The 16,172-nt window shown below is 43.9% G+C and overlaps 2 protein-coding genes across 14 annotated transcripts in view; both read left to right on the top strand.

The window, feature by feature from the left end:
• Positions 1–3,359, top strand: part of PRDM10 (PR/SET domain 10) — a 41,286-nt gene extending 37,927 nt beyond the window's left edge. For 10 of the 11 annotated variants that reach the window (XM_032449122.1, XM_032449123.1, XM_015883957.2 and 7 more), the window contains one exon: positions 279–3,359. In XM_032449122.1, coding sequence (XP_032305013.1) covers positions 279–515 — 237 coding nt within the window. In that variant the 3' untranslated portion in view covers positions 516–3,359. The remainder of the gene's footprint in view (positions 1–278) is intronic. The other variant, XM_015883960.2, reaches the window with a different exon arrangement.
• A 247-nt stretch (positions 3,360–3,606) lies between these two features.
• Positions 3,607–15,865, top strand: NFRKB (nuclear factor related to kappaB binding protein). Of its 3 annotated transcripts, none has more exons than XM_015883920.2 (26): positions 3,607–3,748; positions 4,260–4,411; positions 4,589–4,790; positions 5,000–5,127; positions 5,289–5,463; positions 5,672–5,773; positions 6,283–6,356; positions 6,628–6,712; positions 7,055–7,235; positions 7,355–7,463; positions 7,652–7,778; positions 8,258–8,323; positions 9,045–9,124; positions 9,210–9,253; positions 9,690–9,750; positions 9,951–10,125; positions 10,332–10,438; positions 10,606–10,729; positions 10,827–10,906; positions 11,148–11,368; positions 11,469–11,751; positions 12,043–12,261; positions 12,743–13,528; positions 14,255–14,361; positions 15,141–15,276; positions 15,539–15,865. In XM_015883920.2, the coding sequence occupies exons 2-26, from the start codon at positions 4,277–4,279 to the stop codon at positions 15,662–15,664; spliced, it is 3,933 nt and encodes a 1,310-aa protein (XP_015739406.1). In that variant the 5' UTR covers positions 3,607–3,748; positions 4,260–4,276; the 3' UTR covers positions 15,665–15,865. The 3 variants fall into 3 exon arrangements, with proteins under 3 accessions (XP_015739406.1, XP_015739407.1, XP_015739408.1); XM_015883921.2 differs by having other exon boundaries at positions 9,693–9,750; XM_015883922.2 differs by lacking the exon at positions 12,043–12,261.
• Positions 15,866–16,172: the final 307 nt, after the last annotated feature.

Consider the following 16,172-nt stretch of genomic DNA (forward strand, 5'->3'; position numbering starts at 1 on the left):
GAATAGTTATAAATTACAGTCTTAATTTCTAGTGCAGAGATAACTGTATAAATAATTTAACTGTTTGTAAATGGACCAAAGTAGTCCAACGTACCTCAAAACAAAAGTCTGTTTTGTTACACTGGTCTCAAAGCTTTGTTTAAAAGCAGGGCATCATCAGCTTCAAGATTCCTTATTTATGCCAAAATGTCATTCAGCACAGCAGCAGGAAGGTCAGAGATGATTAGAACAGAGAGTGTAGAAGACAAAACAATTGACTTTTTATATTCTTCATGCAGACCCACTATGTGATATCTGAAGGTCAACCTGATCTGGATGTCAAACAGAACTCATCGCTCTCCAGTGAGGTGCAGGTCGGTGTTTCCCAGCCACCAACACACACTGATACGCTGGAATCTCAAACGAGTAATCAGCAGCAAACAACCCAGTACATAATCACTACAACCACCAATGGCAACGGGGGCAGTGAAGTGCACATCACTAAACCAAGAACTTTCTCAGCAGAACACGAATGAAGAAGCATTGGGGTGTCGCTCGTATTTTTCACCTCCTCCAAAAGCCCGAGTAGATGGGTATCCTGGAGCTCGTAGGTTTTAAAGTATTTGCTCACTTCAGCTAAAATCCTGAAGCTCTTGTTAATGCTTTAAGAGGGTTTAAGTCCTCAGTGACCATGAAGAATTACCCTCAAAATCCTCCTGGGATGCCATTTTATGCAGCTTTTAACAAAAAGGACAAGAGGAGAAATGAAACCTCTGGACTTTTTTTGGCATGTCTGCTGACCCTAATTTTTTCCTTCTGAGAAGCGTCTCTGGTAACCACCTATTTCAATTGTAAGGGAATAGCTTGCCCATCTGAAGGCAAATTTGGCAGATGATGTTGTATGTATATTTGTAATAGGAGCTGTTAAACAAGAGGACATCATGTAAGTTGCTGGAATATGGCAGAGCTGCTTTCTCTGTCTTTGTTTCAGCAGCCAACGTGAAAGGGAATATAAGCTTGAGAGCAGACTTTGTGGAGAATAGGAGCAGCAGTGAAGCAGTGACTCTTTGCTTATATGTGTGGGAATGGATACCACAATGAAGCTGTGACGACATGCAGAAGCAGTCCATTAAATTATTATTTTTCCAACCCTCAAACTGTTTACATGCTGTCTCACCTATCCTACTTTCCCAAGCAGTTCCGGAGAAAGGAAAAGTGCAGCCTTATGTTTGGAATAAAACCATAGCAGCACGTAAGAATAGTACGGAGCCACTGTTATTATTTTTCCCTCCAGAGTTTGCAGGGCAAAACACCTTTCTGCCCACAAACAGAAAAGGCTTTACCTTTGCCTGCATAGCAGCTTCTGCTGTGATCTCTAACAATAGATCTGCCAGGAGAAATGGCTATAGAAGCGCACCTTCTGAAAACGCAGGCTGGTCGTCTCTGTTGCCACCTGAAAGTTGGACGTATCTTTCTCTTGAGGACTGGATGAAGAGTTGGTTTATGCTGGTTTTCCATTTACCTTGTTAACAACACACCAATTCCTTTGGACAGTTACTTAAAGTGACCAGCCTTGGACTCAGGAAACACAAGCAAAACACCAGTGGACCACTATTTACAGGACACAGAAAGCCATCTGCAAGAGCTGCCTGCTTTGCTAGACCTGGTCTATGTACAGAACTGATGTTATGTCTGGGGACCAGGACAGAGGGAAAGGTGTCTTTTTTTCTTTTAAGGCAGTGTATTCTTTTCTTACATAATTCTCCTTCACAGGTCGTGTTGGTTATTTAATGCTTTTTGGTATTGCGAGAGTATGATTGCAACGCCATATACTGTTGATGGGCTGTACTGTATGTGTCTAAATGTTCATTCATTCTGCTTGAAACCTCATCCCAGAATGTCAGCGCATAACAGGATAAGATTATTTATAAACTATAAAGCAGAGAAGTCTTGTCTTAATGACCCTCAAGAAAGGCCAGAAGAACTAAGAGAGGATCTCGGGGTTTTCTTACACTGCATTGAGTGCAAATCTGGAACCTCTGGTGTAATTGCTTCTATGGATTGAGATGGAATTGAATCATGTGAGTGCTGTTACACGTGTTATACAGGTTGTGGTGCCAGGCCTTACAGAGGCAAAACTCTTAGATATGAGAGAGCATAACACTCAGTCTTGGAAAGCAGATGTCTTGTTCCTTGCTGGCAAAGCCTTGTAGCATGTATTCCCTTGGTAAATAACATATCTATTAATATGGTGTGGAAATCGTGACCGTGCATGATGAGAAATCCTGATTGAAATACTGGCCAGTCCAGAACTGTTTCAAGGTCACTTGCCAAAGTGTAGGTGAATTTGTGCCTGGGATTTCACTTCTCATATTGCAGCCACGGTAGTGGGGCATTAACTAATAATTGGAGCATTAATTGGGTTGGTAAGTAGTTAAAGACCTGAGCTCCCATTTAGTCAGGTGCAGTGATGAGCCTTTTGGTTTGGTGGGTTTGGGAGCTCATTTACTCCAGCAGTGCAGCCGAGCAGCTGTGATACCCCTTAATTCAAATGAAATCATGTTGCTGAGCACTTATTGAAGAACAGTGTTTGTATGGGAGAATAGAAAGAAGCTCTTTGCATTGGCCTTGCCTCACAGAGCCCTTTTTTAGGAGGGGGGTCTGCATTCAGGCTGCTGTGTTAACAACACAAGTCAAACATTTGGTAGGTACGAGCAGGAGGGAAGTAGAAGACCTGGAAATTAAATCATTGCAAATGGATGCTGATCTACAGGAGTGTTTTTAAAGTCTTAAAGCCGGAAATCTTTGGATGTTATCAAACTTTAATGATTTAACAAATGTGAAATTAAGAAAGAAATGCTTTATTCACCTTTGGGAAAGGTCACAGAATGAGGTTGTTTGCTCTTGTATCAGTTTCTTTAAAGCTGAAAAGTGCAAATTGTTCCAGAAAACAGTTGTACAACGGCACCTTTGAACTCATTCCTGCTTTAGTGAACTCCCTGCAATAGCAGCTACTCAAAGCCATCAGCTTGACACCAGCATTAAGCGACTCATCGTGTCCTCAGTCAAACTGATGCCTTGTGGAGGGGGAGAAGCACGTCTGGAAATCAAGTGGTGTGAATTGTCATTCCAAAGTAATGAAGTACAGTGACAGAATAGAGGGGGGCAGGGAAGCTGAAGGAAGCTATAAAGAGCTGGTTTTGTTCCCCATTACCCCCTATAGGACCCCAATGGGATCTGACTGCTTGTGGGGCAGCGTTATTGAACCGTGTACGTCCATTGTCCATACGGTGACTGTTGTGTTCATAGTCTTTGTGCTCCTGGCTGGATGTACAAACAACAACCATGTTAATAAACCTTTTTCTTCTTGGTTTTTTAAAGGCTCTTGGTTTTTTAAAGGCTGTGCTCTCTATGAGCTGCCCTGCACTGTGTGTGTGTGGGGGGGGAGAGTGGGTTTAATTGAGTGTTAAGCGGCTTGGAGGAGGGGGGTGGGGGAGTGGGGGGGAAGGAAGACAAAGCACTTTGGGGAAATAAACCCTTTTCTGGGTGTTTTTAGCTACTTTTAGTGACTTTTAATGGGAAGACACTGCGCATGCACGGCAGCCATGTTTTTTTTGAGCATAAACCGGTAGCGGAAGGCGACTTCCAACTTCCCGTGTTACTCCCCGGCCGCCTCCAGGCCGCAGCTCGGTGTGAGCAGCCCCGCAGGCCGGGCACTGACCGGGGGCGGCCCCACGGCCCGGCTGCCGCTGGAGGAGGCTCCGCTGAGGTGAGGGGGCGGCCTGGGAGCGAGGGGAGCGGCCTCCAGCTCTGGGTGTGGGATGGGCGGCACACCGAGGCCTTGACACCCCCACACACCGGGTGCAGTGAGGAGCTGTCGGCCTCTGTTCAGCTCCGTGTCCCACTGTGTCTATATTGACACATACTGAGCCATGGCAGCTCAAACCGAGCTGGTGAGAAGCCTGAGCTGAGCTTCAGTGCTTCCATTCACACATTAAAACGTCTTCAAAGTGATAAATGTAGTTGTGAAGCTTCACTGTATATGACACCTTATGCAGTGTGAGATGCTCACCTATGCTCATTGGCATTACATACTCCCTTGAGCACAGTGTGTGCTGCAGTTGAAAGTCCTTTTGTGTTTCCCCCTGTGTCTCTTGGATTGATTGAGTCACTATTTAAACAGCTGCTCCATCAGATGTGTCCCCTCCGAGGTTGGCATTGAGGGATGGAGCTGCTTTTGTAGTGCTGTGTGTGCTGAGGGTTGTGCTGCTGTTGTTCAGGAGCTGGAAAGGGAAGAATGGACTCTCTGGATCACATGCTGACAGACCCCTTGGAGCTGGGGCCGTGTGGGGATGGAAATGGGACACGGATCATGGAGGACTGTCTGCTGGGGACAACCAGGGTCAGTCTGCCCGAGGACCTTCTGGAGGACGTGAGTATTGCAGTGTGTTTAACTCCTGTTGTGGGGGTTACAGAGGAACAGAGCTTTCTTACAACCAATATCAATTATTTCCTCTTCCATACAGTGTTATTTCAGCCTTGTGTTATTTAGCTTAAGTTGTTAAAGATGCGTATGCTTCTATTTCTCAATGTTATTCCCCTTCTTTAGCCTGAGATCTTCTTTGAAGTCGTCAGCTTGTCGACGTGGCAGGAGGTGCTGACGGATGCACAGCAAGAACATCTAAAAACCTTCTTGCCTCGCTTCCCTGAGAACAACCACGAGCATCAGAACAAAATCATCTCTGCTTTGTTCAATGGCGAAAACTTCCGCTTTGGAAATCCACTGCACATCGCCCAGAAACTCTTTCGGGGTCAGTGAGCACAATAACGTGTGATGTATTGTCATAATGTGTGATGTATTGTCATAATATGTGATGTATTGTCATAATGTGTGATGTATTGTCATAATGTGTGATGTATTGTCATAATATGTGATGTATTGTCATAATGTGTGATGTATTGTCATCAGAGTTAAGTCCTCAGGCTGAAAACTGAAGGAGTTTTGACCTCTTTAATGCAGATGGACACTTCAATCCCGAGGTTGTGAAGTACCGGCAGCTGTGTCTGAAGTCGCAGTACAAACGCTACCTGAGCTCTCAGCAGCAATACTTCTACCGGCTGCTCAAGCAGATCCTTGCTTCCCGCAATGTGAGTGTCTTCAGGCCACAACCATCACTTTCATGTATTCTGTAATGGACAGGCTGCCTTTTCAGCAGCGTGCCTTGCTGTCTGTGCATTCACAACTCACCATTCTCTTACTAAATGCCTGTAACTGAGATGACTAACGTCAGGCGTATCTTGTCTTGCAGTACTTGCTGGAGTTAGCTAGGAAAGGAGGCCCTGATATGATCATGAAGAGAAAGCATTTCTCACCGTCGTATGACGCAGAAGAGCGGGAGAAACGGACACACCGGCGCTACTTGAAGATTCTGAGGGAAGTGAAAGAGGAGTGTGGAGATACCACTTTGTCTTCTGATGAAGAAGGTAATGCCCAGGACTGAAGATGTCAGCTGTGAATAGAGAAAAAGGCATTTTAATTAAGCAGGGATATTGTTTTTTGATAGAGGAAGAGCCCTCTATCTGTATTATCTATCTATTAAAGAGCCCTTTAATAAGCACTGAGGAACGGGATTAGCTGTGTTTGGGGCTGATCAGACTTGCAGACATTCAATTCATTATATGTTCATTTCAGATCTAAGCTCCTGGCCTCCGAGCTCTCCCACACGTTCTCCAAGTCCACCAGTTCCCCTGAGAGTGATACCCACATTGTCAACCATGGACATGAAAACAGCAGGTGAGAAACAACGCAGGCATCAATAAGGATTGAGGCCTGAGGATTACTTTGAGAACCTGGAATAAGTTTGGTGTGAGAATTTGTTGCTCCATGAGAAATCACGAAGTACTTCAATTTTGTAGCCCCCAAAATATCCAAAGTTTGTTTAACATTAGTGGGTTTTGTTGTTTTTACTCCTTGATGATTGAAGCAGTAGCATGGTGCAGTTGTAGCTGTTTAGGTGCATGTGGCAAGGGAATTCCTCTGCAGGTTACTGCAATCAAGGCTGCAAACCTTTGTCTTTTCACTTCTTTTCACTTCCATATTTGCCTTAGCAATGAAATCTAATGAATGAAGGTAGAAAGTGCAGTAAGAAACTGGTGAAAAGAGTTTCAAATTATCAAGGGAAATTTATTTACTGGGAGTTGGAGGTTGTTGGGAGTAGAATGAATAGAAAATGGCATTCTATGTCTGTAAAGTAGCCAAGCAAAACAAGAAAAGCATGTTATCCCTGACTTCTTTCATTGCAGACAGAATAGAACTTGGTGAGAGTGATTTGAAGATGATGCTGAGGAAACACCGTGAGAAACGAAAGTACCAACCTGTAAGACAACGGGAAATGTTGGGGCCTGACAAGGAGTGTGTGTGCTGCCCTTCAATTCCATGCCATAATCATACGTAGCTGCTGATGGCATCCCTTGTTCGTGGTTATCTGCTCAGAAGTGTTCTGTGTTTCTGTTGTAGTGATTAACTTTGTAAGCTGATCCCAGATAGGTTTGAGGTGTTTCAGTGTTTGATTACCTTCTGTATCTTTGTTGCTAATATGGCATTTTATCTGTTCCTGATTTTCCTTCCTGTCCTCTCGCCCCATGTAGGACCACCCGGATTTAGTGACAGCAGACATTACCCTGGAGGACATTATGACTCGTGTAAATGCTGGCAGGAAAGGTTCCTTAGCAGGTCAGTGGCTGGAAACAGTGCTGTGTATGGATTGCATGCAGGTAACTCCAGTTTCCAATGAATGCAAGTGAATTAGCTTGCAGCTAATTGATGAATTCAATTTGTATGCCTGCTCTGGGCTGTCACCTTTACTTTTCTCATTTCATATATGTTGGCATAGAAACTGGAATTTTCCTGTTGAAAAAAAAAAAGCACGTGGGAGTAGGAGGATGAACAGATAGTGGAGAAGTTTGTCTTACATGTGGTTTTGAATATGTGTTTAATTCTAGTGTTATTTTATGGTCCTTGCTGAAATATAGTAAGATGTCTTGTTATTTTTCTTACCTTCTATCATCTCTAAAGCTTTATTTGACCTTGCAACCTTCAAGAAAAAGGTGAAGGAAAAGGATGATAAAAAGAAGAAGAAGCTGAAGGTCATTAAATCAGAGGTGGAAGATTTGGCTGATTCTTTCAGCAGTGCACATGGGATCCCATCGCTGTCTCAGGATCATTCCCCCATCCCTCTGTCATCTGTCAAAGAGGAGTAAGTGCTTCAAAAAGCCCCATATACTCTGTATATGAAGGTGGACTTTATATGTGTATGATCCCATGTATGTAAACTGAGGATGCTTACACACTGCCTGTGTTTTCTTTCATTTGAAGACCTCTTGAAGACATGAAGCCGTGCCTTGGAGTAAATGAAATATCTTCCAGCTTCTTTTTCCTCCTGTTGGAGATACTGTTTCTGGAAGGACCTGCCAGTCTCTCTGTGGTGAGAACAACCCACAAGAATCTTTATTTGCTGTCTGTTTTCTGAAATACCATCTTAGAGTTACTTGAAAAAGTCAGATGATCTTGTTGTGTCAGCATCAAATCTCTTTTTTCCCATTACAAGTTTGTCTGGTTGGTTTTCTATTAGAACGTTCAATCTTTAACAGAATGCTCATGTTTTCTTTCCAGCTTGAGGATAAAGTTATAGATTGGCAAACCTCTCCTGCCAGTGCACTGAATACCTGGTTCTCCTTTGCCCCTAATTGGTCTGAACTGGTTTTACCTGCCTTGCAGTACCTGTCAGGTGACAGCAGAGGTAAGAATAGCTGTCAGAAATACTAATGGTGCTTGTACATTTGTTCTAATCAGCGCTGGTTTATATTATAGCTCCAGTCAATCTTTAATTCATCAGCACATTAAGTCATTGTATTGTTTACAGTGCTTCTGTAATAGGTCCTAGGGATTACATTTGCATGGGGATGGTAGATAAGACCCAGTTTGATTCTAATGAATGTGAAACTAAAACAGGTTGTTTCTCCTGTTTGAATCATGTCCTTAAGGCAGCGTGTTACCATCCAGTAACAGTTCCTGGGATCTGATCTGACAGCTTGTAGACGAAAGGGTTGTTGCCCTATTCACCTCAATAGATGCTAACCTTCCCATTGGGCAAGAGTACATTTGGAGCTGTAATCACTTAAAATGCTGTCACTGGCTCAACAGTTTGCATTACAGCCATAGAACTGTGGGGGTTGTGTTGTTGTGTGATGTATCTGAACTGCACATCTTTCTTTGTAGATGTTCCATCCAGCTTCTCACCTTTTGTTGAATTCAAGGAAAAAACTCAGCAGTGGAAATTACTTGGTAACTTGTACTTTTCTATGATTTCTAGTGTTGTAAAGATCATTTGTTTGCTCCAGAACTCTGCCTTTTTTCTTTGCTGTAGCCCAGAGATGATGTCCAGCAGATCCATAACTTCAGTGGCTGGGCTCTTTGTGTTCTTTTAGCTGAGCAGAAATGTGGTTTACATTCAGTACTTTTGCTAGACGTTATTTCCAGCAATAGAAAGAGTAAGTGATCAAAGGCACTGAGCTTTTTTCCTTTATGTTGCTGACATAACCGTGTTTGTCACCCTTCAGATCTTTCTGAACACCTTCATATTTTCCATTCTGTAGAGCGTGCTTTCTGATTATTCAGACTAATTCTTAATTACAGTTATAAATAATTGAAGCTTCTCTGTGAAGCAGGCTGATTTTATTCCCATTTTACAAGCAGGAACCAAAGAAAATGAATAATAAATTTGCCCAGGCTCATATTGTGTGAACTACAGACGCTTTGCATTTTTTACTTTAGCTTAAGCTGAAGATTTTTCTATTCCTACTTATTGTGGTTCCTGATCATATTCACAGGTTTAAACTGGCAGAGTTTTGGAGTCAGGTTGGACTTGATGGTCTTAGTATGTGAGGTGCCTTGTGACTGGTGGTGCATGGAGGTTAGAAGGGAGTAGGAGATGGTTGGAAATTACAAGCAGCTGGTTTCATAACAAATCATTTTCATTTCCTATATTTCTTGCTTTTTGGACCAGGTTCTTGCCAAGATCATGAGAAAGAACTGGCAGCCCTGTTTCAGCTCTGGTTGGAAACCAAGGACCAGACTTTCTTCAGAGTGAGTCAGGAGAAAACGGTCTTTTAGCAGCACAAAGCCTGGCTGGGTTGTATCCAACACTGACATTTCTGTGTTTCATTAATAGGAAAATGAAGACAGCTTAGATGCCACAACGCCAGTTCCTAGAGTGTAAGTGTATAATATTGCTTTTAAAGTTGCACAGTATGTGCTAAAGCTGTGGAATTTGGTCCTTGTACCTCTAGACCTGAAGAGCTGGTTACTTCAGAGAAAAAACATGGCAGGAGAGAATTTGTAGTCAGAGTTTATAGACAGAATAACTGGACATTGCAAAATCAACGTAGTTTTTCCCAAATTCACCTGTTACCCAAAGAGACTCTGATCTAATGTGTGTCCTCATTACTGGATTGCTTACAATCCTTGCTTACCTTCAGGTAGCCTGTAGAGAGTATTTTAAGGTCTCTGCAGAATTATCTATACCAGCATAAATGATTTCAGAACTTCTTTGGTGCCAGAAGAATTTGCAGTGAGGTGGTTAATGCTTTGGGATTGGGATTGGGATTACTGTGGGCTTGTTGCTCAAATCTAATGGTGGTCTTTGTTTCAGAAGGACTGACTATGTTGTCCGACCTAGCACTGGAGAGGAGAAACGTGTGTTCCAGGAGCAGGTAAAGAGAGACTCTTCCTAAGAGTTGGCTATTAAAGCAAGAGGATTTATATGGTTTGAGAGCTGTTTACTCTCCAAAAACTAAAGAAACTATATAGAGAATGATGGTAATTTAAACTATATTACAGTATCAGTTACAGACATCAATACTTTGCTCTATTTGTGTCCTGCTAAATTCAGTCCTCTTGTTTCAAAACACAGGAACGTTACCGTTACAGCCAGCCCCACAAAGCTTTCACCTTCCGTATGCACGGCTTTGAGTCGGTTGTTGGTCCTGTGAAGGGGGTGTTTGACAAGGAAACATCATTAAACAAAGCCCGGGAGCATTCTCTCCTGAGATCAGACAGACCAGCGTATGTCACCATCTTGTCTCTTGGTAAGTTGATTGCATGCTTTGATGGCTATTTATTTACTAATTGAAAGGCACATTTGTCCACCCAAACAGTGACTTTAGGAATCTATGTTACGAAAGAAAAAAGAGGATGATTTACTGCTATGACATAAATGAAGAGAAGAATTACCTGAAATAATGATGGTGAAATGCTGGGAGCTGCAAGTTTAAGCTCTGATTTTCTCCTTCAGTTCGTGATGCTGCTGCTCGGCTTCCCAATGGAAGAGGAACTCGTGCTGAAATCTGTGAGCTGCTTAAAGATTCCCAGTTCCTTGCGCCTGATGTCACAAGTGCTCAAGTAAGTTGCCCTGCAGTGCAACTTCTGCTCTTAGTCACTTCATACTCACATTTAGATTGCCAGCAACTTACTCTGGTTTAATGCTGAATGGGTTTGACTTTTCTCTATGTGACCTCTAGCTGCCCCAACAAGGACAGCTGGTAATATGGTGAATTCTGAATTTTCAGGTTAACACTGTTGTTAGTGGTGCTTTGGATCGATTGCATTATGAGAAAGATCCCTGTGTTAAATACGACATTGGACGCAAGTTGTGGATCTACCTGCACCGGAACAGGAGTGAGGAGGAGTTTGGTAAGCCTGGTTTGATGGGACTACCCTATTCATTCCTTATCTACACAAGCACGTTTGTTTGTGTTCTGGAACCCTAACTATTAATTTATATTTGCAGAACGGATCCACCAGGCTCAAGCTGCTGCAGCAAAGGCCAAGAAGGCTCTGCAGCAGAAGCCAAAACCTCCTGCAAAAGTGGTAAGTTTCTTTGCACGGATTTGCACACATGCTTTTGTGATTGAGAATGAGATGCGGGTTTAACTTAACCTGTAAATTTTGCATCTATTGAGGTTGATGAAAATTGCCACCTGTTCACTGAATTTCCTTTCTGTACATATTATATGAGAGTTTGTCTGCTACTCAGCCTGTTCTCCTTATAGTACAACAAACACAACCAGTTTCTGTACAAAACCTTCACTTTGACTTGGTTTCTCTGCAGAAATCTAGTAACAAGGAGAGCTCAGTGAAGGCTCCCCCCAGCAGCACGTCAGAGCCCAGTCAGCTGAGCCTCAGTGACTCCAGCTTGCCTCCAACTCCAGTGACTCCTGTGACACCGACTGCACCAGCATTACCACCAACACCTATTTCACCCCCACCGGTGTCTGTGGTTAGCAAGAGTGTATCTAGTGCTGGATCAGAGTCAGCAAAACCCAGCCAAAGGTATGCTCTCCTTCTATCTTATATGTCATTTGTGAATATTACTGGTTCTTGCTCAGTCATCTACACCTTTGCTGACCCACTGGCTTTATCTTTTCTGCAGTGTTCTTCTGGTTTCATCCCCTACCATGCCACAGCTTGGGACGTTGCTTTCCACAGCCCAGAGTTCACAGACCCAGCCTGGGCAGCAGCCACCTCCCGCCAGGGTGGTGAGTCATACTGCATCCTCAGTATTGCCACAGGTCCGGGTGGTCAGTGCCCAGTCCAGCATCCCAGCTGTGTCTCAGCAAGCCCCGGTGGTAACGCAGCAGCAGCAGCAGCAGCCTACATCAGTGTCTCAGATCCGTGTTCCAGCTACAGCCACACAAACCAAAGGACTCCCTCAGGTGAGACTGGATGCTTGGAAATCAGCTTGGAAATTGGTGGAGTAGCTCTGGTGTTCGTCTGTGGGTCTCTCTGCTATGGTGCAGCTGTACAGAGCATTGTTAACAGTTGTGCACAAATACTGTTCCATGCCCCTTTTTGTTTCCACTGGCAGTTTATGTGGCAGCATCTGTGTGTACGTTACACTAAGAAATACAGAATTTGCAAGCTAAGGCATGAGACAAAACCACTGTGTGTCAGTCTGTTAGGGTTGTATTAGTCTGTTCATAAGCTGCCTCTTTGTTTTGCTGTAGGCTGTGATGACTTTACCAGTAAAAGCTCAAACCAGCCCAGCTCAGGTGCAAAGACAAGGAACTTCTGTGACAGGACAGACAGGCATCACTGTGACAGGACTGTCTGCAGCACCCAGTCCTGCTGTAAAGGCAGTAACCAGCTCTCCAGGCAGTTCTGCTACAAGCACCTCCTCTACCACTGTCATCCAGAATGTAGCTGGCCAGAATATCATCAAGCAGGTGAGAGGGAGGAGAGATGAGAGTGAACTGCATTCCCTAGTTGTCTGCTGTTTATTGTGACAGGTGTGCATGCAGATGTGAAAAGACAGTGAAAGGAATAGTTAGCCATCACGTACAAGTTGATTGACCATTCAGACGTGGGCAATTGCTGGTTTGCTTTATTTTAGCCCCATTTTCATGTACAGGTAAAGAATGTGTTAGTGCAGGCTCTTTAACTTAGAATCTGTGCCTGTCGATCTTTTTTCCATTCCTTTTATTTGACGAAGAAACAATTTCCAGGACATTTCATATGATTTTGTAAGTGCTGTGTAACAAGCAACCATAAATCATTTGTAGGAGTGCAGTAAGCACTTCATCCTGGTGAAGGGGAAGAGAGCACTGAACAAAAATCAACCTGTTGGGAAGTTTTACTTCTGTTTTACTCTGCCTTGGACTGTGTTCCAGTTTGATGTAACAAATCTGGTTCTCTGATCTTTTCCAGGTGGCCATTACAGGGCAGCTTGGCATGAAGACCCAGCCTGGAAGCAGCATCCCACTTACAGCTACCAATTTTCGGATCCAAGGCAAGGATGTGCTGCGCCTGCCCCCCTCCTCCATCACCACGGATGCGAAGGGACAGACTGTGCTGCGTATCACCCCGGACATGATGGCCACCCTGGCCAAATCTCAAGTCACTACCGTCAAACTGACTCAGGATCTCTTCACAGCAGCTGCTGGAAGCAGTACTAGTGGGAAGGGCATTTCTGCAACACTGCATGTGGCATCCAATCCTGTCCAGACTGCTGATTCTCCAGCCAAGACCAGCACAGCCTCATCTTCTTCTTCCAGTCCAGCTGGAAGCACAGTGGTTAAAGTGACCCCTGATTTAAAGACCGCAGAGCCAACGAGTTCTGCTTTCAGACTGATGCCTGCTCTAGGCATGACTGTGGCAGATCAGAAGAGCAAAGCCATTACTACAGTGTCATCCACTGAGGCCAAGCCAGCTGCTACCATAAGAATCGTCCAAGGGCTGGGGGTGATGCCACCCAAAGCTGGGCAGACAATTACCGTAGCTACTCATGCTAAGCAAGTACCCTCCTCTGCAGCAGTGACCGTGCCTGGCACAGTCCACACCTCAGCTGTCTCATTACCAACCATGAGTGCCACAGTGTCAAAAGCAGTTGCTGTTGCTTCAGGAGCTGCTGGGACTCCCATAACTATAGGCACAGGAGGTACTGCTGTGCGGCAGGTACCTGTCAGCACCACAGTAGTGTCTACATCACAGGCAGTAAGTAATGCTGAGCTTTTCTTGGAGTTGGCTGAAAAAGGGGAGTGGTGATTTATTACTGATGGTTTATCACTAAAAAATCTATTACCTCTGCAAAAGGTCAAATTAAGTTATGTAGAATGTGAGTCTGCAACTGATTTCTTGGTGTTGGAATTGCAGCTAAATATTGAATGACCAGAGAACAGTTAAATGTGCGTCTTCCATTAATTCCTTTCGAGACAGTGAGTGAAATAAACTGGGTTTATCTAAAGTCCTCACCATTGCAGTTCAGCATCGTGCGTCATGCTTCTGAAACGTTCTTTTTTGGAACAGTGTCACAAGTAGAAGTGCTTTTCACTTGTATAAATGACTTTACCAAGTGCTCAGTTTCATATAGCTCTAATGCCCAGAGCTGTCTGCAGTGTAAGCTGTTTTATGAAAGTTGAATCAGTTAATTGACGTTACTGTGGTTTCATAGGGATAAAAACAATGGCCAAATGCAATGCTCCTTCCCGGAGAAATATTGTGGTGCAAAGATGAAAGGGATTTGCAGGATTGGAGCAGCTGTGAAGTGAATGAGTTGGAGGTGAATTTTAATCAGGTTGAAATGGGGCTGATTACATCGGCAGCGCTGCTTTGGTTTCTCATCAGGATGCTGAAAAGCAAACTGAGTGGTAATAGTGTGTTGTCAGGCAGTTTCTCTGCTGTATTCTCTGTGGCTTCTCATGTATTCTTCAACTTCTTTAGGGTAAATTGCCAGCCCGAATAACGGTGCCTCTGTCAGTGATCAGCCAGCCAGTGAAAGGCAAGAGTGTGGTGACTGCCCCCATCATCAAGGGCAACCTCGGGGCCAAGTGAGTACTTTGCACCTGGTAGTTTTGTTTAGAGATGGGCTGAGGAGGTTCTCTGTTCTGTCAGATTCCTGGGGATATAGCAAAGGTTGATAAAGATGTGAAGTCTGTTGATTGGACCAGCAGCCAATAGCAAGAAACTGAGAGAATGTGGAGTCTGGCAAAGAATGCAGTTCTTGTTTAGGGGCCCTGAGATGTAGGTTCTAGCACATACAGGGAAGAAAATAATAATATTTGCTTTTAAACCAACTAAAATAGTTTCCTTTATAATAGATTAGTTCTTTGTTTGAGCGAGAATTAAGCTGGTGACACACTTAAAACTGTTTGTAATCTTGAGGCCATCTCTTTGCTAAAGAAACCAGCGCATTGTTAACTGCCTCAGTGCAAATTCCTGTGGCGTTCAGGTATTGTAGTCTTGCTGTTTATTCTTCCGTGAATTCTGGTAGGATCTCCCTTGGTTGATGTTTCAAGGCAGAACATTGTGTGCTCAGCTATTTTCTGTATTCCCTGAGCAGTGCTCAGGTCTGATCAGACTGGCCCAGTAACAAACACGGTCCAGAGTGAGAGGGTTTAATCCATGTGATAAGGTAATTCTCTCTAATCGTGAGAAATGTTGCCATAAACTTTTCACTTGTGTATTTGCCATTGTTGTGAAAGAAAAATAATGAAAATCATTAGTAAATTGGCCAAGTAATTTCATCTCCTAGCAACTGAAAAACAATCTGTGAGAGATATAACCCGCTGGACTGTTGATTAACCTCTCAACAATTCTCTTTCCTTAGCATCAGTGGGTTGGGTAGAAACATCATCCTGACCACGATGCCAGCGGGGACAAAACTGATTGCTGGGAACAAACCAGTGAGTTTTCTGACTGCACAGCAACTGCAGCAGCTGCAGCAGCAAGGCCAAGCCACACAGGTAATGGCACATAGAGTGATTCTCTGCTTTGCTTTGTGATGACCTAACGTCTTCATGAGGACATTACATCTGATACATGGGTTTCCATGTATCACGGCTTGTGTGTATTGAGCACATACACTGCATCATTTCCTTTGCCTTCTCTACGTCCAGTTATGGTTTTTAAAGTAATCTTCCTGGATTCACATAACTGAAATTTTGCTGGTGTGGCACCAACTTGTTCCTGACATGAGCTGAATTCTTTTCTTTCCTTTTCAAACAGGTGAGAATTCAAACAGTACCAGCCTCCCATCTCCAGCAGGGAACAGTGTCTGGCTCAACTAAAGCTGTTTCCACTGTCGTCGTGACAACAGCTCCATCTCCAAAACAGTCCCAAGATCAGCTATGAGAACTGGCCTCAAAACTACTCGCTTTCCAACAGCTTCCCTGAATACGTTGTTATCTTCCATCCGGCCATCCAAGGTTACCTAACCACAGTCATGGCAAAGGATTGGTCTGGATTCTGTCACGTGCAACACACGTTACTTGTTCTGCAGTCAGCGTGTGATGTCGAGGTAGAAGTTCCACATCAGAAGATGCTGTACCTGTACAGCCAAATTCGGTGGCATTCAGCGTTTAAGAGATGTCTTTATTTCCCATGTTCTCTTCCCATCTGAAGATCTTTTTACAAAAGGCCACCTGTCATTTCTGTCCATTTTGGTTTATGGACAAAGCAGCTGATCTTGGGTCATCTTAACCAGGGTATCTCACTCAGAAGAGGAGGCTTGTTGGCTTTCCAAAGTCATAAAGAAGGTGCATCCTTTTGGTGGAGCCCAGCTGTCACTAATTTCCTGTAGCTGACTTAGGATCATGGCGTGGACACCTGGCGTTTGTAACATAGCCTGGAAGTAGATCCC

The sequence above is a fragment of the Coturnix japonica genome, chromosome 24, assembly GCF_001577835.2.
Source record: "Coturnix japonica isolate 7356 chromosome 24, Coturnix japonica 2.1, whole genome shotgun sequence".
In the NCBI taxonomy this organism is placed as follows: domain Eukaryota; kingdom Metazoa; phylum Chordata; class Aves; order Galliformes; family Phasianidae; genus Coturnix; species Coturnix japonica.